General features: G+C 38.9%; 1 protein-coding gene across 2 annotated transcripts in view; it reads left to right on the top strand.

Moving 5' to 3' along the window:
- PATJ (PATJ crumbs cell polarity complex component) overlaps window positions 1-27,682 on the top strand; it is a 336,896-nt gene that overhangs the window by 204,547 nt on the left and 104,667 nt on the right. For both annotated transcript variants that reach the window (XM_040627217.1, XM_040627218.1), the window contains exon 29: window positions 12,244-12,335. In XM_040627217.1, coding sequence (XP_040483151.1) covers window positions 12,244-12,335 — 92 coding nt within the window. The remainder of the gene's footprint in view (window positions 1-12,243; window positions 12,336-27,682) is intronic.

Genomic DNA, 27,682 nt, shown 5'->3' with positions numbered 1-27,682 from the left:
CTCTCTCTCTCTCTCTCTTTTTTTTTTTTGGTCCCCAGTCTCAGAGAGAAGCCATTTGGTGTTGAATGATTAAATAATAAGACCTTAGTATTACGTAGGTTTTTCATACATGCCCTTTATCAAGTCACGGAAATTCCTTTCCATTTCTGATTTGATACAAGGGTTTTCCTTTTAAATCACAATTTGACATTGTATTTTGTCATATGCTTTATCAGCACCTATTTAGGTTATTTATATATGTATATTTTTTTAAGATTTTATTCATTTAGAGCGAGCACTCATTTGCATGCAGGCAAGCAGTGGGGATGGGGAGTGCAGAGGGAGAGAGAGAATCCCGAATCTCTCTGGGCTGAGCGGAGAGCCCAGCACAGGGTTCAGTCTCATGATCCTGAGATCATGACCTGAGCCGAAATCAAGAGTCAGACTCTTAACTGACTGAGCTACCCAGACGCCCCCGTACCTTTTTAAAAAGATATTATTTATTTTGTTTTAAAATGAAATTTAAGTATAGCAAAGAAGGATACTCACTAATGGGATAATCAAAACCCCTTATCATAATATTCAAAGTCCTTCAAAAGATATCTTTGACCTGCCTTTCCAGCTTCTGCGACTGCTTCACCATTATATGATCCAGCTGCATTGAACTACTTAAATAAGTCCTTGATACAGATGTGCATTTCCCTCATTTCATTCTTTTGCCCATGTATTTTATTCAGTGTACTTCCACAGACACTTAAAAAAACCTAGCCCAGCTGTTTTGGCATGAGTTCATGACATTATTTTTGTTATTACCCTAAATAAAAATCCTATTGAGATCACATATCTCTTCTTTGTATAGATTCTTTTTAAATGCTTCATAACTTTAAGTAATTGACCTGAAATTCAAAGGTAAAGATGACGGAATGGAAAAACAAGAATACTAGTTATTATTTGTTAAAAATGTACTGTTTTTTTGTAAGAGAGATAGCTTGTGATACCAGATGCATTTTCAATTAACTATTTTTCTCAGATAAATCCTTTAATTCCTCTTATCTCTTAACTGTAAAATATCTTGAAAAATCTTTCAAACTTAATGTTCTGTGATTCTGGGGTCTAAATTTTGGCTTTCAAACTTCAGCACGTGACTTAGCCTAAGGAATTTCTGATCTCTGTTCTGGGGAACATAAGAACTGTAAACCCTTTCTCAAAAATTTTACTAGACGGATCTCTTCAGCTGTATAAGTTGCTCTCAGCCAAGTCTGTGTGTGAGAATCCTAGGACAGTTTCACCTAAATAACAACACTCCATCCCATCCTACTAGATGAGAGTCTCTGAAGGTGGTGCTCAGGTGTGCTTTAAACTAGTCAGTGTATAACAAATCTTATTAGGAGCCTAGATGTGCATTTTTCCTCCTGTCATAGAAGGACATTGACAAAAGTACCAGGAACTTATTATATAATATATAACTATTTGCTATTCAGTACAGATTACACACCAGTTGCGTGAAATAAAATAGTGTGTTCAGTGATGGAACTAGCAGTTTTGTCAACCAAGTAGCATTGGCTGTGTCCTGGAATCCACAGAAGGCAAAGGAGGAGAGATCCTTACATGGTCCGTAATACTTCCTGCTCTTCAGCTTGAGTTTCTGTCTCCATACTTCTCTTCTACATGCCACATGAATGGGATTGACAGAACGTAGGGGCTGTGACTAGAAAAATTAGGGCAGGAGAATAGGATGATTTCTCAGCTGAAGGCCCAAAATTTTGCACAATATTTAAATATCATAATTTAAAATCATTTTGACTCTGCATTTTCTTGCCCATCCTTACTTATGTTTGTATGATTCAAAAGTATTAGGTTAGGAAATAGATTTTAATTCTAAATGATCCCCTAATATACTGAGTTGTCATAAAGATGTTAATTCTCACTGCTATTTTTCTCTTCTTTAACTCACCGATTACACTTTTTTGCAGGTTTTTAAAATATCAGGTAATCATAAAAGATTCTAATGGTACAGGTAAAAGTAATAATCTTCCCTCTTTTACCTCTGTAATACTATTCCTCTTACAAGTAACCCCTGTCAACTTACCATCTTTCCTATTGGTCTCATGCATTGTCACATTCATTGTGCAAAGGATAGATTTCAAAGTTAATGTACACCAACAGAATCATATTGTATATACCTTTTTTACTGAATGATGTCATTTTTTATATATATTAGTTATATGTCAGTAAGTAAGACTAATACTGGCGCATATGTCTCTGTGCAGTTGTTTGAATATATGGCATAAAAAAATATCAAAATCATCTTTCTTCCATGTTTTACAAACTGTGAGGTGGAAAATTTGGATAAGAGGCTATTTCCCCCCCAAACCTAGCAAACAATGTATGTAATCAGACTGTAGCCAACCTGCCAGATGCAGTGTTTTTAGTTGAAAAAAATTCTTTATATTATACATGTACACATAAGGAAGTGACTGAGAAAGTAGGACTATACTCTGATGAGGCAGTTTTTAAAGTAGCCACTTGGATTTTTATCTGCCTTCACCACTACAGAGTTTAGAATGAGAATTGGGTGCTAGGAGAGAGAGGAAGGTGGTTGGGCTATGGGTGATTTGGATGAGTATTAAGTGAAGTAGCAGGACGCCTGGGTGGCTCAGATGGTTAAGGATCTGCCTTTGGCTCAGGATCCAGCCCTGCGTCAGGCTTCCTGCTCAACAGCGAGTCTGCTTCTCCCTCTTCCTCTGCCTGCTGCTCCCCCTGCTAGTGCTCCCTCTGTCTCTCTCTCTCTCTCTCTCTCTGTCAAATAAATAAATAAAATCTTAAAAAAACAAAACCAAAAATCAAAGTAGCAGGAGTCCCATTCCAGCCCCATACCTGCTAGAAAGAGGCTTTGGAATCAGGAGATGTGAGTTTGGATTCTGGCTGTGCCACTCTCTTCCCTAGAATCCTCATGCAAGTCCCTGAGTGTGAGTCTCAGTGTCCTCGTTAGCAAAGCGCGGGAGCACCCACCTTGCCTACCTGTCATGCAGCACGGCGTGGCAGTGCCTGACTCTGTATGAGATAGACTTTAGAAGTTACCAGATGTGCGTGATCTAACCCTGACTCTATAGGACTGACTCACTGACAAGACTTGTGTCAATTTTTTCATTTTTTTAAGAGAAGCTGAAGTTGGGAGAAGGGGAGTTAGGAACGTCTATCAAGTCCTTGGATGACTGATGGGGTGTGTGGCTGGCTGTGGGCGTGTCAAGGAAGATATTTTGAAGTCAAGAGAGGAAAAAGTCTAGTAACAGCGGGACTTGGAGTAGAGCTCTAATTAGATCATTGTATGAAAGAGGCAAACGTTAAGCTGGGCCTTGCTAGTTTGGGTGAAGTCTTGACTCAGAGCGTGTACCAATGTTCTTGGAAGAAGGAATTCCAGGTCAGTGGTCAGCTGAGTCCTATTCACTTGTGTGACTAACATTACCACTAAGAGAGGTGGGTTGTAATGCCTCAGCCTCCTAGGGCAACTTGATTCCTTTGCGACATTGATGAGCTGTTAAGAGGTAGATTATACTTCTGCCTCCCTTCACTCCCTCCTATGCCCTGCAGGTAATAGGAAATTATCCACAAGCACCTCCTTCACTTTGATCAGGTGAACCAACCTGTAGCAATTGGGGCAACTTCCACAGAAACGCTAACCATCAGAGCAAAACATAAATATATTTCTCTGCTTGCTTCCTTGAAGTCAATATTTTTCAGAATTGTCAAGGTTTAGGATTCAAAAGAACATCCTGTTTTCTGAATATATCAAATTTAGAGAGATGTGAGCTACATATTATTATTACTTTGCCTTTAGAAGGTATTTCAATTTAATTAGATTTGTTTGAGAGAAAATAAATCTCTCACGCTTAAGCCTTTTAAATCAATGTGTTCCTTTGGGAACATTGTACTTCACAAGAAATAGATTACACTGAAGTTGCAGACCTCATTTCAGCACTGCGTCATTAAACTAAGTCCTTAAAACCTGCTCCTTTGCCCAAAGTATTAAATTATTGGAGCTTGATGTGTATTATTTTGTCTTGCTGAGAAAAAGATTAATGTGACAATTTATTCAGAAATATTTTTTCATTAGAATGAAATTGTTTTCATGTGAGTTTCAGTCATCTTCCCTGTTCATCCCCAGCCTTGCTGCCTCTCTCTTCCCTTCCTCTCTCCCACCTGCAAAACCGAAATGGTGGTCTCTTTGAACGGGACCTGGTTACTCCTGTAACACGCCGCCTCCCCTCCCCAAAGCTATACTACACTACCTGTGGTTCCTAGAAAGAGACTTGCAGGTTCCTACCTGTGCATCTTTTCCTAGGCTTTCCCCTGGTCCTGGTGCTCTTCCTGCCACTCACCTCTCTCCCCCTGTGCCTGCTAAGTTTCTGTCTGTGCCTCAAGTCCAATCCACCCATCTCCAGCAAGAGACAACCACTTCTTGCTTTATGCCGACATTCATCCTATGGCAGTGCAATTTTTTGTTTCTAAAACTGTGGTCACTTACTAGAGTATAGGATGCTGGCGTGCAGGAACCGTATCTGACTGAATAAAATAGTTCCTATAAAGTGACTTTCAGAGAATTGGCATCTGGAACATATCTGGTCCTCAATACATGGTAGCTTTGGTAATGATGGTAATGAAAATTCCTGTGTCCTCATCACTTGTACCGTGACTGTTGAATAAATGAGTAGACGGATGGAGATAACATAAGCTCTCATACTTCCATTGACTATTTCTGAGTCTGGGGTTTCTATTTTGTGAGGTCCTGTTAATTGAATTTAAAATTTCACAGGATTAAAAATGAGTTACTTATCTTATGACTTTTTTTTTTTTTTTAACCTCAGATAAATACCTTTAGGAATGTTTCCTGGGGCGCCTGGGTGGCTCAGTTGGTTGACTGTCTGCCTTTGGCACAGGTCATGATCTTGGGGTCCCGGGATTGAGACCCACATTAGGCTTTCTGCTCAGTGGGGAATCTGCTTCTCCCTCTCCCTCTGCCATTCCCCCTTCTCGTGCTCTCTCTCTGTGTCAAATAAATAAATACAATCTTTAAAAAAGGAAAAAAAAAAAGAAATGTTTCCTAACTGCTTAACAGAACAGGCTTTTGGACTCAGATTTGGCTGTAAATACTAGCTATAGACATGTTAATATTGGTTAAATTCCTTAAACTCAGTACACCTCAGTTTCTCCATCTGTATAATCAGGTGATAATGCAATCCTCTGCTGATTTGTGAGACTTAAGTGAAATAATGCATTTCAGATATGTGTATATATGCACGTGCCTTGTGTGTTGTAAGCATTTATTACATGGTGTTATTACAAAGTAGTAATAAAATATCAATAGAGAAGAACAAACTTGAAACCACCTCAGATCTCACCAGATTTGAGATATCATCATTGTTGGTATTTAGTAGATACTCATAGAGCTTTCTTTAGACTCAGAACTTTTACATAAATGAAAATAACATGATCGATAACATGGTATTTTGTCATTTCCTTTTTTCACTCAATAATTTTATCTCTCTGTGGCAGTGGATCTAGGTCTGTGTCATCCTTCACCTTTCAATGCCACAGGTTTCCATTTATCAACATAACGATGGCACATATAATAAACCTTTTGTTGACGAGTGTAGAGTTTTTCCATTTTTCTCTATTATAAGTATATAGCCACGATAGACATTTTGATCCCAGATTTTTAATCTTTTTAGGATAAATTTTTAGCAGTGAAATTGTCAGATTAAAAATTAACCTATAGGGGCGCCTGGGTGGCTCAGTCAGTTAAGTGTCTGACTCTTGATTTTGGCTCAGGGCATGATCTCAGGGTCATGAGCGCTGTGTCAGGGTCTGCGCTCCGTGGGAAGTCTGCTTAAGATTCTCCCTCTCCTTCTGCCCCTCCCCCCACCCATGATCTCAATCCCTCTCTCTCAAATAAAATATTTTTTAAAAATTAGCCTATAAAAAGATTCATCAAGTTGTAAACACTCCTGATTTGTGATTTTTTTTCTGCATGTGTGTTATACTCAATAAAAGAGCTTAATAAAAATGTTAACCTGTAGATTCCAGTGTCATGAAATGTAAAATATGGAATATATCAGAAGCAAAGTAGGGAGAAGAGCTCTCAGATTTCATTATCAGAAGCTCCAGTTACCTGAATCCCATCTCAGTTTTTTAATAATTTCTCAACTGTTCATAATAAATCCTTCTACTTTAATAAAAGTACGGGCAGAGGTGGTGTTGTTGAGTATTGTATTATAACACAATATTCAAACCTCAGGCAAATCTGTTGCTCGAACTAAATTTTAGTTTTTGTATAATTAATATCTCTAATCCCAGCTTAAGTTAATTATCTTTGACTTCCAATTTGGTAAGTTTTTTGAATAGATTTAATTGAGTTGCTCTCCAGTATAAATTTATATTCATGTTCAGTTGAACTATGGAAAATTGAGTGATATTTTTGAATAATTAATTTTATTGAAACAAATCTCATTAAAGCCCTCTTAAGTGAAAGTTTATGTAATATAACAAAAGGATTTACATCCATTTACTTTTGCTGAATCTTGCTGTATTAACCCTAATTCTACAAACTATAAAATAATGCAAGTAAGTATCCTGTCTTTGGTACCTAAATATAGAGGGTTTACCTCAAAATAGTGTTTTCTGGATCCCCTCCCCCCACAGTAGCAGAAACCAGCCCACGAAGGGAAATACGAATCACATAGAAAACCCATTATAATATGATTTCTGAGTTTTATAGAAACAAAGGTTTCTCATTTGAAGCTATTGTCTTCAGTTTCTAGACCTGCTATTATTTGTCCCTGAGTGATACCTCTTTGAACTGGAAATTCAGAATTTAAAAAAAGATGAGCTAATTTACCCATGATAAAATATTAGTGTCTTTCTGGGACCAGGAATCACTGAGCTGAGATCAAAGTTATTGACCATGTGGAGGATCTCAGAAAGCCCTTTCTGTCAGTATTCAGGAGAGGAAGCCAAGCACAGAAAAGAAAACCAGAATTGTAGCCCAAGAGCATAGAATGCTCCTTTGGACAGAAGGCCTTTTTTCTTTGTCTTTTTCTCCTTTCTTTTCGTTCTGAATGCCAAGATAAATGTCTGAAAGAACATAAGATTTAGGAGCTAGAGGATGTCACTTGAATATATAAGTTAATATTTAAAAATACAGGCGGTGATACTGTATGGGTGGAGACTTTTTGCTGGCAAAGAACAGAAATTAGTTAAAGGTAATTTAACCAAAAAAGAGAATTTATTGTAGTAGTATGGGTATCCTTCCTGGAGCTCAGAGAATAGGTTGCCTGGGGGCCTCAGGAAATGATGGCTTTTCCTGCTCCTTCATCCACATGGCAGAATATGGCCACCTCAGAGAAGCTCAGAGAAGATGTAGAGAATCATTATAAGTCTCTCAACATGCATACACTGGACTGTCCCAGAAAGAAGTAGGGCTATATGGTTATCCTCGAATAGAAGAGTTGTAGATCTCAGATTTTAAGATAACATAATTTAGGTGTAATGGGAACACAAAATCAGAACTAAGGGTAGTTCTTCCCACCAATAAGAATACTATAAAAAAGTAAGTACATATCTAAGTAATTTATTACTCTTTTTATATATTATTGAGTCACCTTTGAAAGGAGAAACTTTGGGAAAGCCACTTCTCTGCTTCTCAGTTTACTGAAAGTAAATAGAAAATGATAATGTTTTCTATTTTCTAGATAGTCTGAATGATCACTCATTCTGTAAGAATGGGAGCAATATTTGCCCCAAAATGAAATGCTATCTTCCTTTGGCATGAGTCAGAAAAAATAAAAATGGTGATCAGTCTATACAGTCTATATATCTGTACAATGAAAAAAAAAGTGTAATAAGTGTCTGTTATTATTCAGGTTGTAGTTTGTTTGCACAAAGAGAAAAGTACAGTCTTAAGGGATTCCACATTGCATTTAGGACTTGAAAAGCCTAGCAGTCAACTATGGGGCATTTCCTCTTTGCATTGTGGTGAAATTATCTCAGAGTTCTAGGACCTAAGGTGGTAGGTCACCAGCGTCCTCCTGTTCCCATTCAGAGTTTATTTAACAGGCATCTTTATAAAGATGACTTTCAAAATCATCTGATTTTTATGTGCACCATACAGATGGGACCTCTAGGTGTGCCTTAGGATTATGGGCTTTTAAAGGAAAGCTAAATCACCAAAGGCAAATTGCTTCAACTCTTGGAATTCCATAATACCCCAGTTGCTCTTGAGATTTAAATGAGATACTGTACCTAAAGAGCTTAGCATAATGTTTGGCACAGAGTAAGCACTGGATAAATGGCAGTTGTTATTAATTAGAATTAACCTGAAAGGCTTGCAGGAGGTGTAGAGTGCTTTCTTTTTTACCTATGCTCTACTCAGAGGATGTCCTACATCTGGTGTTTAAAGAATAGTGCCCTCAGAGAACAGCAGCTTTTCAGAAATAGAAAAAGTGACAGTCTAAAGTTAATTGTGCATAAAATGCATCATATTCTTTCTAATTACTTAACTGAATTTTCTCTGGAGTGTGTTTCCTTTAGTGATGAAGAAATAGAAAAACTGCTTATGCAGTTGGAAGCTATATGTGCCTCTCATTTAAATGGTGAAATTATTTTATATTAAGTAAGATCTATGAAAACACAAAGAGATCTTACTGTCTTGGAACTCAGAGGCTGCGAATGTGTTCTTTCCGAGGTCAGAAGAGAGGCTTTGTGTTAGATTTTTTTAATCCTAAAATCTGCATTTTCCTTTCTGATGTACACCAGTTACATCAGGTTTCCCTCCGTCTTGAGTTTCTTGCTCTGTTCCCAGTCTTGCACTGCATAGCAGCGTTCCTCCAGAGGCCTCCAGACGCTGGCGGGAGCAGCTGCCATCATCATAAACCGCACAGTTGTTGGCACTGGAAAAAACATCCGCAGCAAGCAAGCTGTCCTACCTTTCTATAGCCAGAGCGCCTGAATATTCACAAACAGCACCAGGAAGGCATCACTGGAGATTTACTCTTAGATAAATTAAAATTAATGACCTGTTTTCTTCATTCAGGCTGTAATTTTTCCTCTTAGAATAAGAGGACCATACATTTTACGTTTTATTCTATCCAAATGGAAGATCACAGCTAACAAGCCGGCCTATCCATAAACATGAAACAGCTTAATTTTCTGTATGTTCAAGCTTTTGCTAATAAAAAAGACCTTAAAAAGGAAAAACCTCAAACTCTTTGAAGGCTGGAGCCCACCTCAGAGAAAGCCGACTAGCAGTTGGCTAATGGAAGCACCACTTCCGTTCGGGGCTCTGCCACCCAGTACATCCTCGCCGAGCGCCGCTGTGCGTGGGCTGCGCAGGACAGGCTGGAAGCACCACTTCCGTTCGGGGCTCTGCCACCCAGTACATCCTCGCCGAGCGCCGCTGTGCGTGGGCTGCGCAGGACAGGCTGGAAGCACCACTTCCGTTCGGGGCTCTGCCACCCAGTACATCCTCGCCGAGCGCCGCTGTGCGTGGGCTGCGCAGGACGGGCTGGAAGCACCACTTCCGTTCGGGGCTCTGCCACCCAGTACATCCTCGCCGAGCGCTTCCGTGCGCCGGCTGCGCAGGACAGGCTGGCGGGTACCTGGTGGGGGACAGAGTTCCTGCCCTTAAGAAGTTGAGCTCAGTTCAGTGCGTGCCCTGTGCCTGCGCTGATGCTCACCACCTAACAGGGATTGACTGTACCACGTAAGGTGAGCTCTAAGTGCGATAGGAGAACATTTTTAAATGCAGTGCCAGGGAATTCAAAGGCAGGAAGATTTGATGGCTCTGCTTTCTGAAAGCACCGGTCAGATACAGTGGGGAAGACATTCACAAATAATTACCTGAGTACCAGACACTGAATCAGGCATATTTCACATGTCCTCTCATTTTAAAATTGTGATTTAAATTTCTTTATTCATGGGGCGCCTGGGTGGCTCATTCAGTTAAGCGTCTGTCTTCGGCTCAGGTCATGATCGAGGGGTCCTGGGATGGAGCCTGTGTTGGGCTCCCCACTCAGTGGGGAAGTCTGCTTCTCCCTCTCCCTCTGCCCTTCCCCGCTGCTCATGTGCTCGCTCGTGCTCTCCCTCTCTCTCAAATAAATGAAAATAAAATCATTAAGTTCCTCATTTATTGTTCATTGTGAATGAAAGAGATTGAGAAATATGGTTTGCAAAAAAGTGATCATGGCAGACATACTATTTGGTAACTAGGTTTTGCTGCTTAGTACATTTGGACATTTTCTATGTCATTAAGAATTCTTTTTCACACTGATATTAATAATTACATGACTTATTTAACCATTTTTTTGTCTTATAGCTAAGTTAGGTAAGAAGATGTAAATATGAGACTAATAAAACCATGAAAATACTAGGAAAAAACATAATTTAAAGGGTGGGCACTTTATATATATTATTTAATTTTTTTTTTTTTTTTAGAGCAGTGAAGTTAAGAGGAAGGTACAGAGATTTCCCATATGTCCCTTTTAGATTACCAGCATCCCCCTCCAGAGTGGTACGATTGTTACAGTGGTGAACCTGCACTGACACATCATCATCGCCCAAGTCCATACGGGCTTCACTCTTGGTGGCGTACATTCTGTGGTATCAGACAGATGTATAATGGCACGTGTCCATCATTGTAGTATCATCCAGAGGGCGGGCATGTCTTTAAATACATGATATGAAAAAGGCACAAACCTCAACAGAAAAGAGTAATTTTGAACACCCCCAAGTTAAAAATTCTTTGTGTATTAAAATACTATAAATAAAATTTAAAGGCCCTATCATGTAATTCTCACAACAGTTTTGGGAAGTAGGTGCCCAGATTCCTTTTCAAGAAGAAAAAACTGAGGGGCCCCTTGGTGATGCAGTCAGTTGGTAGGCGACTCTTGGTTTCAGCTCAGGTCATGATCTTAGGGTCCTGGGATGGAGTCCTGTGTGAGGCTCCGTGCCCAGAGTGGAGTCGGCTTGAGGGAGTCTCTCCCTCCCTCCTTCTGTTCCTGGCCATCGTACTCATGTGCACATGCGCACTTTCAGGCACAGAAAAATAGTGTGGAGATCACTGGGTTTCTGGGAGGTTGATCATCTTGGTGAATACGAGAGCGGGTAGAATGAGCGGCATGTGAGGACATGGTTCTTCTGCAGCAGGCTTTGATGTGCATACACGCTTTACCCCTGCAAGATGGTGGAGGAGCTTCATTTCAGACAACTGCATCCTTTGAAGTGTTCGTTTCCATACACTTTTTCATTATAAAGGCTATGACAAAAATCTTTTCCAAGTGTGTCTTCAAACAACATTTCAGAGACGTCAAGGATGGACAAATGCAAATTACAAAAAGTGGAAATCCCTTTTTATTATTCCTTATATGGTGTACTCTACTATCCCTTAAATAGTAGAAAATTCCAAGGCCTCAGTTACATTGGGACAGTATAGATCATTAACTACTTATTAAAGAGACAGGAGAAGAAAAGCCAAACTGTGAGCTATTACCATTTGGATGAAATAAAAGATTGATTATGGCCATCATCATAGTTTATCAGTGGAAAAATCTGGAGTAAAAAAAATTTAGAATGTAAGTGTTTTTAGATCATATTTAGGTGAATTCAGTCAAGTTAAAAATCCCACCATGTCTTGGATAAGAGCAGATGGCTCATTGATTGTGTATAAGTAAAATGTTTCTATGCAGTTGATCTAAAATTTGATTTAAAATGGGGATATAGTATTTACCACCTCTGTAGTAACAAAATTTATGCTATGTAATAACCTTGACACATTTACAGAATCATGTTTAATGGGCCCTCCAGAACTCTGGTGAATAAAGCTTGGTCTGTTTTCTACATCTCTTAGAAATCTGGAAAAGCTGTAAAAAATATATCTTTCATAAAGTTTTTGCATTTAGGTCAACTACTGTTCTCTTGAAGTTTAACAAAAGAGTCAAGGACTATATATACTTTATTAACTGTATTCAAAACTGAATTTAAGAGATGTTAATAGCTGTTTAGAATTAGTATTTGAATCCATACTACAAAGACTAATAAGATTTTTAGATTATAGAGTCCTACATGGACCCACTTAAGAATGAGTGGACTTCATTTTTTAATTCCAAGTATATACACATCTATTTGTATGAATTAACAAATAAATACATCTGTATTTTTATACAAAGTATACATATTGCATTTTTACAAGTGCATTTATTTTTTCCCAAATAGATAAACAATCAGATCTTGTATGGAAGAAGTCACCAAAATGCATCTGCCATTATTAAGACCGCCCCATCAAAGGTCAAGCTGGTTTTCATCAGGTAAGATAGAAATACATCCAGTTTTCTAAAATCTAAGATCTCTTCTGAAGATGTTATTATTTTGTAAGACTATCTTATCTTTGGTTTGTCTAACAAAATCACCGTATCCTAAAAATATTTTCCTTTTTAAACTGTCACTTTAAGGAAAGTATAGATTGTATTCAATTTTTTAAATTTCTTCCCTTCCTGGAGCTGATCGGCCCCTCAGTAGAACCTTCTAGCTTCCCTTCTTCCTGTCACCATCATGTGGCATATCTGCTGACTCATTAATGTCTTCATCGAGGAAGAGGCAGGAAAACAGAACCCAGAAACATTTTAGGCGCTCCACAGAGTGCTGGTGAGAAATCCAGAAGGAGCAGATGTGCGCTTTGCTGTCTAGAGTCCCGTGGTATATTTGGGGTTCCACATTTTCCCTTACCCTACCTGCTACCTGACTGCATCTTTTTGTCAGTCAGAATTGGGAATTCTCACTGGTGATAGCTGTTGTTGCCTTGTCAAGAATGGAATTTGATTTCTTTTATTGAACTAAAGTGACTGATGAATCTGGGTTATCACTGAGTGATATAACTAACCCTGTACATTAACTTTCGCTCTGTTTCTTTTCCTTCTGAGTCTCAGGTATCAGCTGTAAAATGAGAATAATAAAGCACCCACCGCCTTCATTGTGATATGTCAAAAATTTGAAATGTTGAACACACTCTCTCACATAGACTAAGGGCTGAAAGAGCGTTGGCTGGTATTTGGTGACAGTGAGGATCATTCTTCTTCTTCCTACTGTTACTGGTTACCTGTCCGTGAGACCTGTCCATTTGCGGAGACCCTGAATCCCAGGGGTTTTATTCCTGGATATGGGCACTAATGTAGGTGATTGACCTATCCTTTCCCATGCCATCACTTCAGCTTACAGGGTGTTGTTGCTGCTTTGCTCCTAAAGAAATCCTGCATTAGTAACCTCTTCTCCCGCTGTGGCACTTCCTGGATTTCCAGGGTTTTACCCTTGTTTCCAAAGGGAGAATCCTTTCTCCTTCTCCTCTTTTGATGTTAAAACAACCTCCTCTGGCTCACTCACTTTGAAGTCCTCTGTTAGGCTCCAGTCTCCTTTTTGGGTTTCTCTGCCCTTCCTGTCACCAGAAGTTACAAAATTAGAGTTAGATGCTGAAAACATGAACAGACTTGAGGAGAGGTCAGCCGCTCAGAGCCATGAACGTGTCCATCGACAAGAATGCACGCCGGCATGAACACTTCGCAGAGAGTCACATGAGGGTTCGTGAGCAGGCACCCACAGCACTCGCCAGTGTCTGTGCTTCATGCTCAGCACGTGGGGGAACTGCTGCAGGTGCTGCCCTCGACGTTGCTGTCACCTCTTCACCCGTATGGGGTCATCCCATTTTAAAGAACAAAAAGAAAATTGAATGGGATCCAAAGGAAACCATCAATACAGTTAAGTAGTTGGGAAGTAGAACCTTCCTCTTTCAAGAAAGAAAGGTTACATGATTTGAAATTGTTTAGAATACAGAAGAGAAAGCTGAGGAGAATTTTAATAATAGTAGTGAAACCCCATTAATTTAGTGTCTGATGATTTCCATTTTGATCAGAGGAGATCAGAATCGAGGAAATAATTTGTTCAGTAAACTAATAGTGTAAGCATGATTGAGGATGCCACAGAATACTTATTTACTGGAAGGGATTTTAAGCAATTTAGAAGTACCAATGTACATTCAAAATGTGTGATCTAATTATGAACCTTTTTTATATGGTCATTAAATTGTAGTGCCTAAGCACATAGGCGGCATTCAGAAAGCTTTATTGAATAAATTTCCTTTCAGCTCCTTCTAAGCAATTCCAGATTATTCTCCAAAGGCAACAATCATAGTAAGTTATTTTGTGGACTTAAAGGCACATAGAAAAAAAGATACATATAGATAAAAATAATTCATTATTTTACAAAATTTATCATACTTAAGTCCCTCTCCACAGTACTTTCCCAAATAGTCTAAGTTGGGAAAAGTTTCTCTATCTTACTTTGTAGACAGAAAAAAAGATGTAGGTGTGATTTTGAATAGACTATTTTCGCCCACTCTGAGACTGTGTAAAGGAAAACGAGTTTAAATTGAATCAAGACAGATGTATGCCCTGCTAACAACGTTTTGTTTGATTCAGTAGATATGTATCTGGTAATTTGTGTGCCAACATTTTATTAATTAATGCTTCAGTTTCCATAAGGGAAGGAACTGTTCATCTGACTGAGAGCCTGAGAGCTCTTACCTAAGTGACAAATTCTTTTCTGAAGCAAGCCTGAACTCTCAGGCTTAGTGATTAAAAGAGGAAACCCTAGATTCACCCTACGTCATGAAACCCAGCTCTAGAATACCCCCAGTATGTGAGCTTGTGCAGTTTCTTGACCTGCAGTATGCGGATTATATAGCCGGCTCAGGGCGCCGGGGTGGCTCTGTCAGTGAAGCGGCCAACTCTTGATTTCAGCTCAACTCATGATCTCAGGGTCCTGGGATCAATCCACATGTCAGGTTCTGAGCTCATCGGGGCTGAGTTTCATTCTTGGTCTAGTTTCATTCTTCTGCATGTGGCTCTCCAGGTTTCCCAGCACCATTTATTAAAGAGACTGTCTTTTTTCCATTGGATATTCTTTCCTGCTTTGTCAAAGATTCGTTGACCATAGAGTTAAGGGTCCATTTCTGGAGTCTCTGTCCTGTTCCATTGATCTATGTGTCTGTTTTTGTGGCAATACCACACTATCGTGATGACTACAGCTTTGTAACATAGCTTGAAGTCAGGCATTGTGATGCCTAGCCAGTATGATCGAACAGTACATTAAAAGGATTATTTACCACAGGAAAAAAAAAATCTTCTGCGTAAGGATTCGCTTGCCCTCTCCCTCTGCCCCTCTCACTGCTCACGTGCTCACTCTCTTTCTCTCAAATAAATAAATCTTTTTTTTTAAAGTCAAGTGTTTAAATGTATATATGGCTATCTCATAGATTGTCTAATGTCTTAATATGTATAAATTGCCTGGTGATGTGGGCTCAGCAATGTTTGCTGCTATGGTGATGAAGGTGATGGTGGTGGCAGAAAAAGGGAGGTAGAGAGAGAAGGAGGTAAAAGAAGTTAGGGAGAAGGAAAGAGGAGGAAAAAGATGAACCACTCCTTCGTATTTCTTTTGTCTCATTCCAGAATCTTGAATATTTTTTTAAGTGAAGCACATTCACAGTTTAAGAATTTTAATTAACATTATAGTGATTAAACACTGGAAGAGATAGAGCACTGGCTATTATATATAAGTGATGAATCCCTGAATTCTCCTTCTGAAATCAATATTGCACTATATGTTAACTAACTAGAATTTAAATAAAAATTTTTAAAATCACTAGAAGAGATAGCTACAGATATTATATAAAACCCTTTCTAATAATGTTAGAATAAGAGACCTGGACATAACCTGACTAAAACATCTCTCTTAGTTCTGTGTCTGCAACTGCTTCTCCCCCTCTCCTCCTCCTCCTTTTTTTTTTTTTTTTTTTTTTTTTTTTAACCAGCATGGGGCTTGAACTCATGGCCCCGAGAGCCCAAGAGTTGCAGGCTCCACCAACCGAGCCAGACAGGCACCCCTCCTCCTCCTCCTTTTAAATGATGACCTGATATTCTAATAAGGAGTAGAAAACCGGTTAATGAAAGAATGTATAAAGAGAAATCTAATTAACATGAATGAATCCCCATGCCAGTAAAATATATATTATAATAGATTTTACTGAGATGAGTAGTATCAAATAGTGTTGGAATTTAAAACACTTGAGGAAATCAAAGAAAGAAAATATTTTATGCTCTTCCACTGTGTACATCACCAGTGGGGATATAATGGTAGATTGGTGACTTATTTATGTGTGGTAACCTGTACGTTTTAGGTGCTGTCCAACACACAGCTCTCCTTCAGGCTGATTATCTAGTTCCCACTCCTTTAGATACACCTCTCCCTATAGGTTACCTCTTTCAGACTATCGGTAGGAAAACCCTAGTTGTGCCTACTTTGGAACCAAATCCTAAAGCAGTTAAATATTGGTTTGCTATCAAGTTTCAGGAAGTTAACACTTAAATCATCTCAGCACAGCAGGTGCAATTACACTTTTAATGTTAAACACTGGTGTTTAGAAATTGTATTTCTTTATAGTTAGTGCTTCTGTTTGCTTATACTTCCTTCCTTAGTTGAAATTATTGATTCTCTGTGCATTTCTATAATAGAGAAATTTTTGGCCTCTATCCCTCGGCAGCTCTTTTCCAAATTTATTGACAATTGAGATAAAAATGGGAACTGGCCACAGATTTGGAGTATGATTAGCAGTAATCACAGAAAGCTGTTAAAATGTGCTGCAGACAACATTTTAATTAACAGGGGCATTTAGTCTATAGTGATGTACATTTGTGTGATCACGTCCTTGTCATATTCTTTTAACACTTGTATTTATTCATATACTAATTGATCTGTAATTCACAAGAAGTCCGTGAGTCATTAGTGAAAATTAGCAAGTTGCTGCTATGTATACATGACTTACATAATCACTTTTTCCTCCCCCTTTTGTCCCCACATTAGATTTTGGACAATCCGGTAATCACATACTTTTGTCTATTGTACATATGGACTTTGGTAATCTAAATTATTCTATGGTGGATAATCCAGATGTATTTTACAATCTTGAGTTCTTACTATGTAGCACACGTTCAATTCTGTGGATTTTCCTACTCGACATTATCCCCTCTACGCAAGCGCTACAATTTTAAGTACAGGAGGAGAGCTATATTAATACAAGAAAGAATGAATTGCTGTATTTGGCAGTGCAGGGATCCAAGGAGATTAATGATCTTGCCTGCAGCTCTTGTCATACCTTCCCCCACTATCGAAAATTAAATGTCATGTATAACAACTCACTCTCCATTACTTAATTACATGTGGAAAATGTGTACTGTATAAAAACTCCTGGGGCTAGAGGAGGCCAAGTGAAACTGAACCCCATGGAAAAATTTAGTGCTGGCTGTCAAGCCCTACTGAGTCAAAGTGGACTCACCGTGGGAGCCACCATACGGTATTGATTGAACATATGTCTTGTTTTGTAATTAAAAATATAGTGTGGCCTGTTATCCTCTGGCCATATCCCTAAAAGATGATATTGACTTGAAATTAATGTGAATGTCAGAGTCATCTGTGGGAGAAGTCCATCCGAGGAAGCAAACTGAATGCCTGTTTTTAAAATCCTGATTGTGCTCTCAATTCTTTTATATCTAAATAAGAGGGAGAAAAGATGGTGAGAATAAGCGTGAGTTTTACTTCCATAAAGAACTATTCATGCATTTATTCAACAAGTATTTGCTGAGTGCCTACTTGTGCTGGGGCTGTGGAGTCAGTGATACAAAGAACACAAGCTCCACCTTGGAAGGAGGAGGCAGAGAGTAAGCATCTGGTACCTCATCCGGGCATAAAGGTGCTATGCTACTTCAAGTACATATAGGAGACACAATTAACCTAATCTTCGGAGCCTTCGGGACGGTGTTACAGAGAAAGATGCTGGAGCTCAGGCCTGAAGGGTAAGTAAACAAAGTTGTAGTATGTACAGAAACCCAAAAGTTTCTGGAATTGGGTAAAATACCCAATTATCTGAACATTTACTTCTAGGGGAAAAGGAGTCCTTCTTTAGGAAAGTGTCATTGGATGAGTACAGCTGTCTACATCGGCCACTTTGAAATCTATGAGGAAGCATCCTCCTGACTCTCGTGGACCATTAAAGAAATTTAAGTACACAATAAAATACCATCCATGGGATACCTGACATGTTTTGAGGAAGAGGCCTGTCCATTAGCATTGAGTTCTTACTGGGAATTGCAGGAAAAAGAAAGTTAGAGATGCTCTTCAACTTCAGGGCTCTTCTGTTTTCTCCTTTTAGTTGGAGCACGTGATAGACCCACAGGAGTCTCTCAAGTGCTCTGAAATGCTGATTCTTGCTTAATTTATTCAGTGCTTGTGTCCTGTATTCTCCATATTAAAGAGTAACTTTATTAATCTTATATTTGTAAATAGAATTTATAAGCCTTGTAGTTCAAAGACAAGGTGGAATTGGAGTATTTTGATTTTTTTGTCAAGACATCGGAATTTATCCAAATAAGAAGAATTGTTCCCTTTGATCTACTGTGGTCACCTGGGGAAGCTGTACATTTAATCCACTTATCATTCCATTGGGTCATACATTTGTGGAATCATCTTGAAAGCCTATGCTATATTCTTTTGAATAGCCACAGAAAGCTTAGTTTTCCCTTTTCTGAGGGTCGTTGTAGCTAGTCAATCTGAAGTGACTCCAGATTTTGCAGGATCATTCATGAATCTGGTGCATTCAGTGTATTAGGTAAAGTGTTGCTACCAAACTTTCTTGCATGACTTGTAAAATATCTTTGAAAATCATTTTTATTTCATGGACAGAATTGGTAATTTTCTCTTTGCCCCGCCCCCCCCCTGCCTTCCTTAACATGGTATCAGCTTGAGGGAATAAAGACTATATTTGTTTGATTCCTTTTAACACTCAGAAACACCTAATTGTGTCTGGTTACAGAGAGGAAATGGGCAGTTTTCTCTTTTCTTCATTTTTGTTTTTTTGTTTTGTTTGCTGGTTAGTATTTATACTCCTATCCTCATAGAATGTCTGTTTCCTTAAGTAGGCCTTCTTACACACGCACGTGCGCGCGCACACACGCACACACAGTGTATGTACTGTGGTGGAACAGGAAAGGCGGTCCATCGAGACGCCTCTCTCCCTCTGCGGAAGCTGGAAGAGACATGTATTTCCCTGCTGAGATGTGGCTAGGGGTTGCATGTGACCTAAACTTGGGCAATATGATACTTAGCTTAGAATAGGAAGCAAGTAATATGAGTGATTTTATATGAATGGTGTTTATTCATGAAACCACAGGGCCTTACTGGGAGGTTCCTACTATGACATCATTCTGTTTTCCTGCTTCCTTGTCCTCTGGAGGTCTCCTAGTTTCTTTATGTTCCAAGTCCAATCATCGAGCCTGCCTGTGTTTTGTGAGATCTCAGTATCCCTTTAATAATTTCCCTTTTGCTTTAGTTGGTCTAAATTCATTTCTCTTGCTTGCTGCCAGAGAATCCTAATGAATAGTAAGGGTGATAAAAGTGAGCTATCTGAACAAATCATGAGCAACCAGGGTAAGATATTTGGTTCCTTCTGCACATTTTCTTGTCACCTGTAGGCTTTTAGCCTTGATTCTGAAAAGTTTTTCTCCTTCAGACTTCTTTAGCAAAGCACAAGACCCCTGAGCAAGTCTCTACTGAGGATCTCCAGTGTGACACATTTCCATTGCCAGACCATTTACTGGCTCTTGAAATGAGATTGCCATGATTATCTCAGAGGAATCAGGATTTATCCTGGATTTATACCTAGGGTGGGGGAAAGTCACCTTTCCCCAGAACGGGGCCTTATGGTGAGGGCTGGATATCTGAACATTAGGCCTTTGCCAGCCAGGATAAGGGGAGGGTGGCTGAGGGTATCTACTACATTATCTTTCAGAAAGAACTTCTGTGAGAAAATTATTAGGCTAAGTCATCCCGTCTATCTAGTCCTGTGATCCCCACATGAACCCTTCCGCCCACCCGCACTGCCAAATATTTTATGAGCCACTTTTTTCTCTGCACACTGGCAATAATTATTTAGAACTTGCCTGGGGCCGCCTTTGTGAAATGTGAGTTACTCCCAACAGCCCTCATTAGTGATTGGCATTGTTTGGAATGCCAAGTAAATAAAGTTCATAATTCAATCATTGGTCATTTGTTTCAGATTCAGCATATTGCTGGTTTGGTGGTTTCATTCAATTGGAAATTGAAAACTATTCAGTCTGTTCATAGAGCTAGAGATGTCTCCTGGAACCTTTTCAGAAAGTAGTTTTGCTCCCACTTAAATATAATGATGTGCTTTATATGTGATTTCTGGTTCATTTATATCAAGCTTCCCGACCAAATGTTAATTCAGTGTCGTGTCCCAATTAACACAACAAATGTAGACTTTATTTTTTTCTATCCTCGAGTGTCTTACATCACTATATTTAGTGCAGTCAGAAAATAGTATGTAGGCCTGTTTAGCTGTGTTCATGTGTTCCTCATTTATTCATCGTGTGTGTGCGTGTGTGTGTGTGTGAGAGTTCAAACAATGTGCTAGGCACTAGATTGTAGTTGTAACCAGTGTGTGTGTGTGTGTGTGTGTGTGTGTGTGAGAGTTCAAACAATGTGCTAGGCACTAGATTGTAGTTGTAACCAGTGTGCGTGTGTGTGTGTGTGTGAGAGTTCAAACAATGTGCTAGGCACTAGATTGTAGTTGTAACCAGTGTGTGTGCGTGTGTGTGTGTGAGAGTTCAAACAATGTGCTAGGCACTAGATTGTAGTTGTAACCAGTGTGCGTGTGTGTGTGTGTGAGAGTTCAAACAATGTGCTGGGCGCTAGATTGTAGTTGTAACCATTTTAGAACAGGTTTCAAAACAAGGTGAAGTCTATCTACTCAGCTATCCAGGCTGAATTCAGGGACATAACTTCTGTTTTTGACATAGTGCTGTTTTGTTGGCATAAAGTCAGATCCTCTGGGTTTACCGAAAGTGAATTTCCAAGTGGCAGGACCACAACAATCCAGAAGACAAAAATGATATTTAAGTGATAGTCTAAGTATTTCAAATATATTCTCATCACACTTGCACTTTCTCTTTGGTCTCACGTAATTTTAAAATTGTGAAATCTGTGTAACATGAACTCTCCCGTCTTAACCAGTTTTAAGTGTGTGCTTCAGTGACGTTACGTATGTTCGTGCTGTTGTACAGCCGCCGCCCCGTCCATCTCCAGATGGGTAAAAATCTGTACCTGGTTGAAAATAACAGTAATAACTCCCCGTTCTTCCCCCCGCACCCCCAGCCCCTGGCAACTATCATTCTGCTTTCTGTGCTTGTATTTAACTATACTGGGTACCTCATGAAAGTGGAATTATACAGCACTTGTCCTTTTGCTACTGGCTCGTTTCACTTGCCGTAATATTTTCAAGGTTCATGCATGTTGTAGCATGTCAGAATTTCCCTCCTTTTCAATGCTGAAAAATAGTCCATTGTTGGTATATACTTGTATTTATCCATTCACCTGTCAGGGGACACTTGGGCGGCTTCGGCCTTTTGATTATTGTGAATAGTGCTACTATGAACGTGAGAGTACAAATGACTTCAAGACTCTACTCTTGTTTCTTTTGGATATATACCTAGAAGTAGAATTGCTAAGTCATATAGTAATTCTATCTTTAATTTTCTGAGGAGCCTTCATACTATTTTCCATAGCATCCATACCATATGACATCCTACCAGCAGTGGACAAGGGTTCCAATTTCTTCACAGCCTCACCAACACTTGTTATTTTCAGGTTTTTTGGTAGTAGCCATCGTGTTGGGTGTGAGGTGGTATCTCACTGTGGTTTTGATTTGCATTTCTCTGCTCATTAGCTTTTCATGTGTTTGTTGGCCATGTGTATGTCTTCTCTGGAGAAATTTATTTTCAACTTTTTTGCCTGTTTTTTAATCAGGTTGTTTGTTTTGTTGAGTTATAGGGATTCTCTATATATTCTGGGTATTAAACCCTTATCAGATCTATAATTTGCAAATATTTTCTCTCGTTTCATAGGTTGTCTCTTCACTGTGTTGATTGTGTCCTTTGATGCACTGAAGTTTTTCATTTTGATGTAGTCCAATTTATCTAATTGTTGTTGTTGTTGTTACTTGTGTTTTTGGTTCATATGCAGGATATCATTGCCAAATTCAATGACACAAAGCTTTTCCTCTAAGTTTTCTTCTAAGAGTATTACAGTTTTAGCTCTTATGTTTAGGGCTTTGATCCATTTTGAGTTAATTTTGAATGTGGTATAAGGGAAAGATCCAATTTTATTTTTTGCATATGGTTATCTAGTTTTCCCAGCACCATTTGTTGAAAAGATCAGCTTCCCCCGCCCCCGCCCCCCCACCCACATCCCCACCCTGCCATTGAATGGTTCTGGCATCCTTGTTGAAAATCGTTTGGCCAAATATGTGAGAGTTTATTTCAGGGCTCTGTCTTCTATTTCATTGGTCTGTGTGTCTCTCATTATGCCAGTACTGTTTTCATTGGGTGAGACCTCCAACTTTGTTTTTCTTTTTCAAGATTGTTTTGGCTGTTCAGGGTCCTTTGAGATTCCATATGGATTTTAGATGGAACACACTCACTTTGCAAGATGTAGAAATGCTTCTTTTGGAGAGATCTCTGACTATGATAAATGAAAAGTTAAGGCATTCTACATACACATACATATACCACCCATTATATCAGATTTTCTCTTCTTCATTCATAAATTGTTGTCATGAGTTCATCGTGCTTGCCTGAAGGGTAAGTATGTTCTTATCGTAGCCCACTAATCTTTCTTTTACCATAATTTGTCATGTTCTTGTAGAGGTTATATTGGAGAGAGTATCTCATATTTATCCTAAAGAAGTAGTCAATAGTTGTTGGATAAATGCTTCAAGTAACATGTTAATGAAATCCTAAGAGATTTACAATTTGAATTATGGTTACAACTTTGATGGATGAGCAATAAGTGTAAAGGGTTTTATCAACAAATCCCTGTGTATAACATGTATGTGCTTCCAAGATTGCAGCGAAGTATTCTTGGAAGAATAGAATGAAGTTACTGAGAAAAGCTATGTAAGTAGTTTAGAAATGCAGAGGAGGGAGAGATTACTGTTGGAGAAGCGAGCACAGCAAAAGCTAGTTAATGATACCTGGGTAGATTTACATAGGAAAGAATTGAGTCCAAACTGCATGAACAAATTTAATTCAAGCATTTATGAAGTACCTTCTGTATGTCAGTTGCTAATAAGACCATAGAGTTAAATAAGAAGTTCTTTAAGAACTTCTAAGACATACAAATAAATAATTATACATCAAGCAAAATAAGCACCTATAGGGGGAACTCTGTGATATTGAGTTATTCAGATTGCATGTTCAGGCTTGTTGAAACAGAGTGTTTTTCATAATTGAAAAAGGAGTGATTTGGATTTTTTGAGACAGCAGAACAAGGAAACCAGTAAGGTTACTCTTGCCATAGTACAGACAAGGTGAAAAGTCCATGAATTAGGATGGGGGCCATGGGCCTAGAAGAAAAGAGAAGAAAGAATGAAGTCTAGAATGAAACCATCAGACTTAGTGATTTCTTTGGATATAAGGGTCAATGGGTGAATGAATTAATGGTAACTGAGCACTCTTAGGCCCTGGAAATTTAAGCATGTGAGACTGAACATCATGAAACCATAAAACAGTAAATGTTAACAACTGTTGTGCTTTGGTGCTTTGACATTGGCCTTATCTTACAACAATTCTGTTAGAAGATACTATCCCAATTTTAAAGATTTTATTTATTTGTTAGAGAGAGAGAGAGAGCCTACAAGCAGGGGGAGTGGCAGGCAGAGGGAGAAGCAGGCTCCCGCTGAGCAAGGAACCTGATATGGAACTCGATCCCAGGACCGTGGGATCATGATCTTAGACAAAGTCAGGTGCTTAACCGACTGAGCCATCCAGGCATCCCACCATCCCAATTTTATAGATTAAGAAACCAAGATTTTTAAAAAGTTGTTTAGAATCTTGCTTACATCTTAGTGATAGAATCTGTACCTTTGCCTAGATCCGCCTCACTCTAGGTTTCTTTCCAGAATAGCATAGTTGTCCTACATTGATGTAACAATGAATTAATTTTTTAATTGGGGCATTATTTACACTCAGTGCAATAGACTTGAAGTATTCAGTTTGTTGTTTTGAGAATACAAAACCGATACCTGTGTAACCATCAGCCAAAACAGAAATATGCAACATTCATGCATCCCAGAAAGCTTGCTGGTTCTCATTTCTGGTCAGTCCCTCTGGGCCCTAGAGAAAACACTTCCTGATTTATTTCATCATAGATTAGTTTAAACTGTTCTTGAACTTACGTAAATAGAATCAAATAGAATTAATTCTTTTGTGTCTGGTTTCTTTCATTTTACATAATTTTTTTTTTCAAGATTTACCCCTGTTTTTATGTGTATCTATAGTTTGTTTTTTCAGTTACTGAGTAATATTCCAATCTATAAACATACCATAATTTGTTGTTCCATTTTCCTGTATGTGGACATTTGGTTTGTTTCTAGTTTTTAGCTATTCTGAATACAGTAGAAGCATGACTTTTAAAAATAATTATTATAGATTCAACTTGTGTAGAGCATGTTGGAGTCAGGATAAACTCAGTTATGCTTCAGTGAACTTACAGCCAAATCTCAGTGGCTTGAAGCAACAAAGGTTTATTGCTTTATCATGTTACATGTCCATCAGGGTTCGGCAAGGGGGCCTCGCTGCTCACCTTGATCATTGAGGGACCCAAGGCAAGATCTCAACATGTATTTCTATGATTACTGATTATTTGGTTCAAGTTGTGACTCAGCTTTAAAGGAGAAGAAACGTACAAACCAGAGGTTCATGAACAGCTCTAATTACTATCACAGAAGAGTACTGAGGGAATTACACTCCACTGTATTTTTTACCATGCTCCCTGCACTATCATGTTTGATAAGTATTTTAAAGCACTTTACAGTCATTATATCTATACAAGGACTAGGTAATGAAGATATGACACTTGGATCGTAAGTATGAAAAGTTGATAGAGTGAACAAACTCAGAATCTTTCATGCTTCTTACCCTAAGGAAAATTATGAAAGAGCTTTAAGAGTAAATTGTGACCTAGTCAAACTTTTGGTTTGGGAATATTAGCCTGGATATATAAGAGAAGAAGATATATATGTTTCTGGAAGAGGCTGCTAAAATGGGAAACACTGTAGTGTGGTAGTCAAAAGAATAGATTGTGAAAGTAGACTGCCAGGTTTGAATCTCAGCTCTGCTGAATAGCTTTGTGAATTTGGTCAGTTTGCTTACCCTCTGTGTAAAATGAAGAAAGTAATTGTAATTACCATGTAGAGTTGTTATGAAAGTTAAATGAATTAATCTGTGAAAAGCATTTAGAACAGGGGTACGTGATAAGAACGCAAATGTTATGGCTTTGGTGACCTGTTTTCCAAATCAAAGAGTTTTGTCATGTATTCGTTTTCTCTTGCTTTGTAACAAATTACCACCAATTTAATGGCTTAAAACAACACCTATTTATTAGCTCACAGGTCTGTCAATCAGAAGTGTGGTACAGTGTAGCCGGGTATCACAAGGTATACCCTGCTCAGGGTATCACAAGACAGAAATCAAGGTGTTGGCCAAGCTGAGTTCTCTTCTAGAGCCTTGCAAAAAAATCAGTTTTCAGGTTCATCCTAGGTGGTGTCTTTTAGTTCCTTGCTGAATCTCAAATGAGGACTACTCTCAGCTCCTAGAGGCCGTTCATATTCATTGTTACGTGCTTCCGTAATCCTCAAACCAGCAATGGTGCTTCTTTTTTTTTTTTTAATGTTGGATACATCCATTGTTTTTTTTTTTTTTTTAATTTTTTAATGATTTTTTATTATATTATGTTAGTCACCATACAGTACATCCCCGGTTTCCGATGTAAGGCTCGATGATTCATTAGTTGCGTATAACACCCAGTGCACCATGCAATACGTGCCCTCCTTACTACCCATAGCAATAGTGCTTCTAATCTCTGACTGCCTGTCTCTAACCTCCACGCATTCCTTAGGGTTCAGGTAACACCAACTGCTAATTTCGGACATCAGGGCACTGAAGCTCTGAGAAGTGAAATCTCCAGATTGAAAGGACCCATGTGATTAGGTCAGGCCCAAACTGATAATCTTAACAGTCAGCTGTGCTGTATAGTATAACCTAATCATGGAAGTGAAATTGATCCTATGCAGTATGTAAACTAGGGGGCAAGAATCTTGGGAACCTTCTTAGAACCTAACACCAAGTACCAGTGGGTGTATTTTATAACAAAGTAAAATTGAAATCAGGAGGTAGATTGTGTAGAATATATAAATATATTCTACAGACAAGAAACTGAACTGGGGGTGTTCCTAGCATCTTTTTGGAAAAAAACTAAATTGACAGTCCCTGTATAGTAATTCCATTATTGTAATTGTTTACTTATTTAGCTATATTCCTCACTAATTGCTATTATCATCAAAGACAGGAATAATGTTTTATTCATCTTTGTACCCATAGTATAAATACTAAATGAACTAATACATATATTCAAAATCAGAGCTATATTATTGAGTTTCAGCCAATTAAAGTAAATCCTGACCAGCTTAAATTAAAAGGAAAATGCATTGTAAGAATACAGGGATATCTCAGGGACTCTTAAGAAGGAGCCATACAGGGGCGCCTGGGTGGCTCAGTCATTAAGCATCTGCCTTCGGCTCAGGGCGTGATCCCAGGGTCCTGGGATCGAGTTCTGCATCGGGCTCCCTGCTCTGCTGGGAGCCTGCTTCTTCCTCTCCCACTCCCCCTGCTTGTGTTCCCTCTCTTGCTGGCTGTCTCTCTCTCTCTGTCAAATAAATAAATAAAATATTTTAAAAAAAGAAGAAGAAGAAGGGGAAGGGGAAAAGGAAGAGGAAGGAAGAAGGAGAAGGAGAAGAAGAAGAAGAAGAAGAAGAAGGAGAAAGAAAAAGAAGAAAGAAGAAGAAGAAGCCATACAGCTGAGACTGAAGAAAAGGAGCCAGGATGACTCCAAAGATATCAGCAGAAGGAACGTCCGAACCCCCTCTTTAGCCTTGAGCATTTCCGTTGGTATTATCTAGCTACTACACTCTAGACCTTTGTATCTGTTCTAAATTTTGAGTCCCTGGGAAAGAATCTGATTGGCCCAAACTGAGACAGGTGTTTGCCCCCTACATCCACCGAGGTTGAGGCAGACTGTCATTGTTACACAGTATAGACATTGCTACTGTGATCCATTCAGGGAGTCACTGTGAGCTGGTCAGACAGCCCAAGAAATGTCCATTAAGGTGGCAAATACTGATAGCTGGCTGGCTAGAGGCAGTATACCGTCATTAATTCATTGAAGCAGCTCGAAAAACTCAGGGCATAGTTTTGATAGTTCTGCTTCCAAGTCTTTTTCTTGCCTTGTTAAGATCACTTTTATTCAACAGATATATAGTACACCTACTCTCTGTCAGGTCTCTTATTGCAAGCTTGGGGGAGGCACAGATAAGATCCCATCCCTGGGCTTGGAGAAGGAGAAAGAACAGCACAGATAATTTTAATAGAGCACGGCAAATACAATGATACATGCGGGGTTCTGTACTCTGGAAAACTATTCT

Source organism: Ursus maritimus, unplaced genomic scaffold (genome assembly GCF_017311325.1).
Source record: "Ursus maritimus isolate PB19 unplaced genomic scaffold, ASM1731132v1 scaffold_12, whole genome shotgun sequence".
Taxonomy (NCBI): Eukaryota; Metazoa; Chordata; class Mammalia; order Carnivora; family Ursidae; genus Ursus; species Ursus maritimus.
Note: the sequence above shows the minus strand (reverse complement) of the source record. Positions and strands in the feature narration are given on the sequence as shown.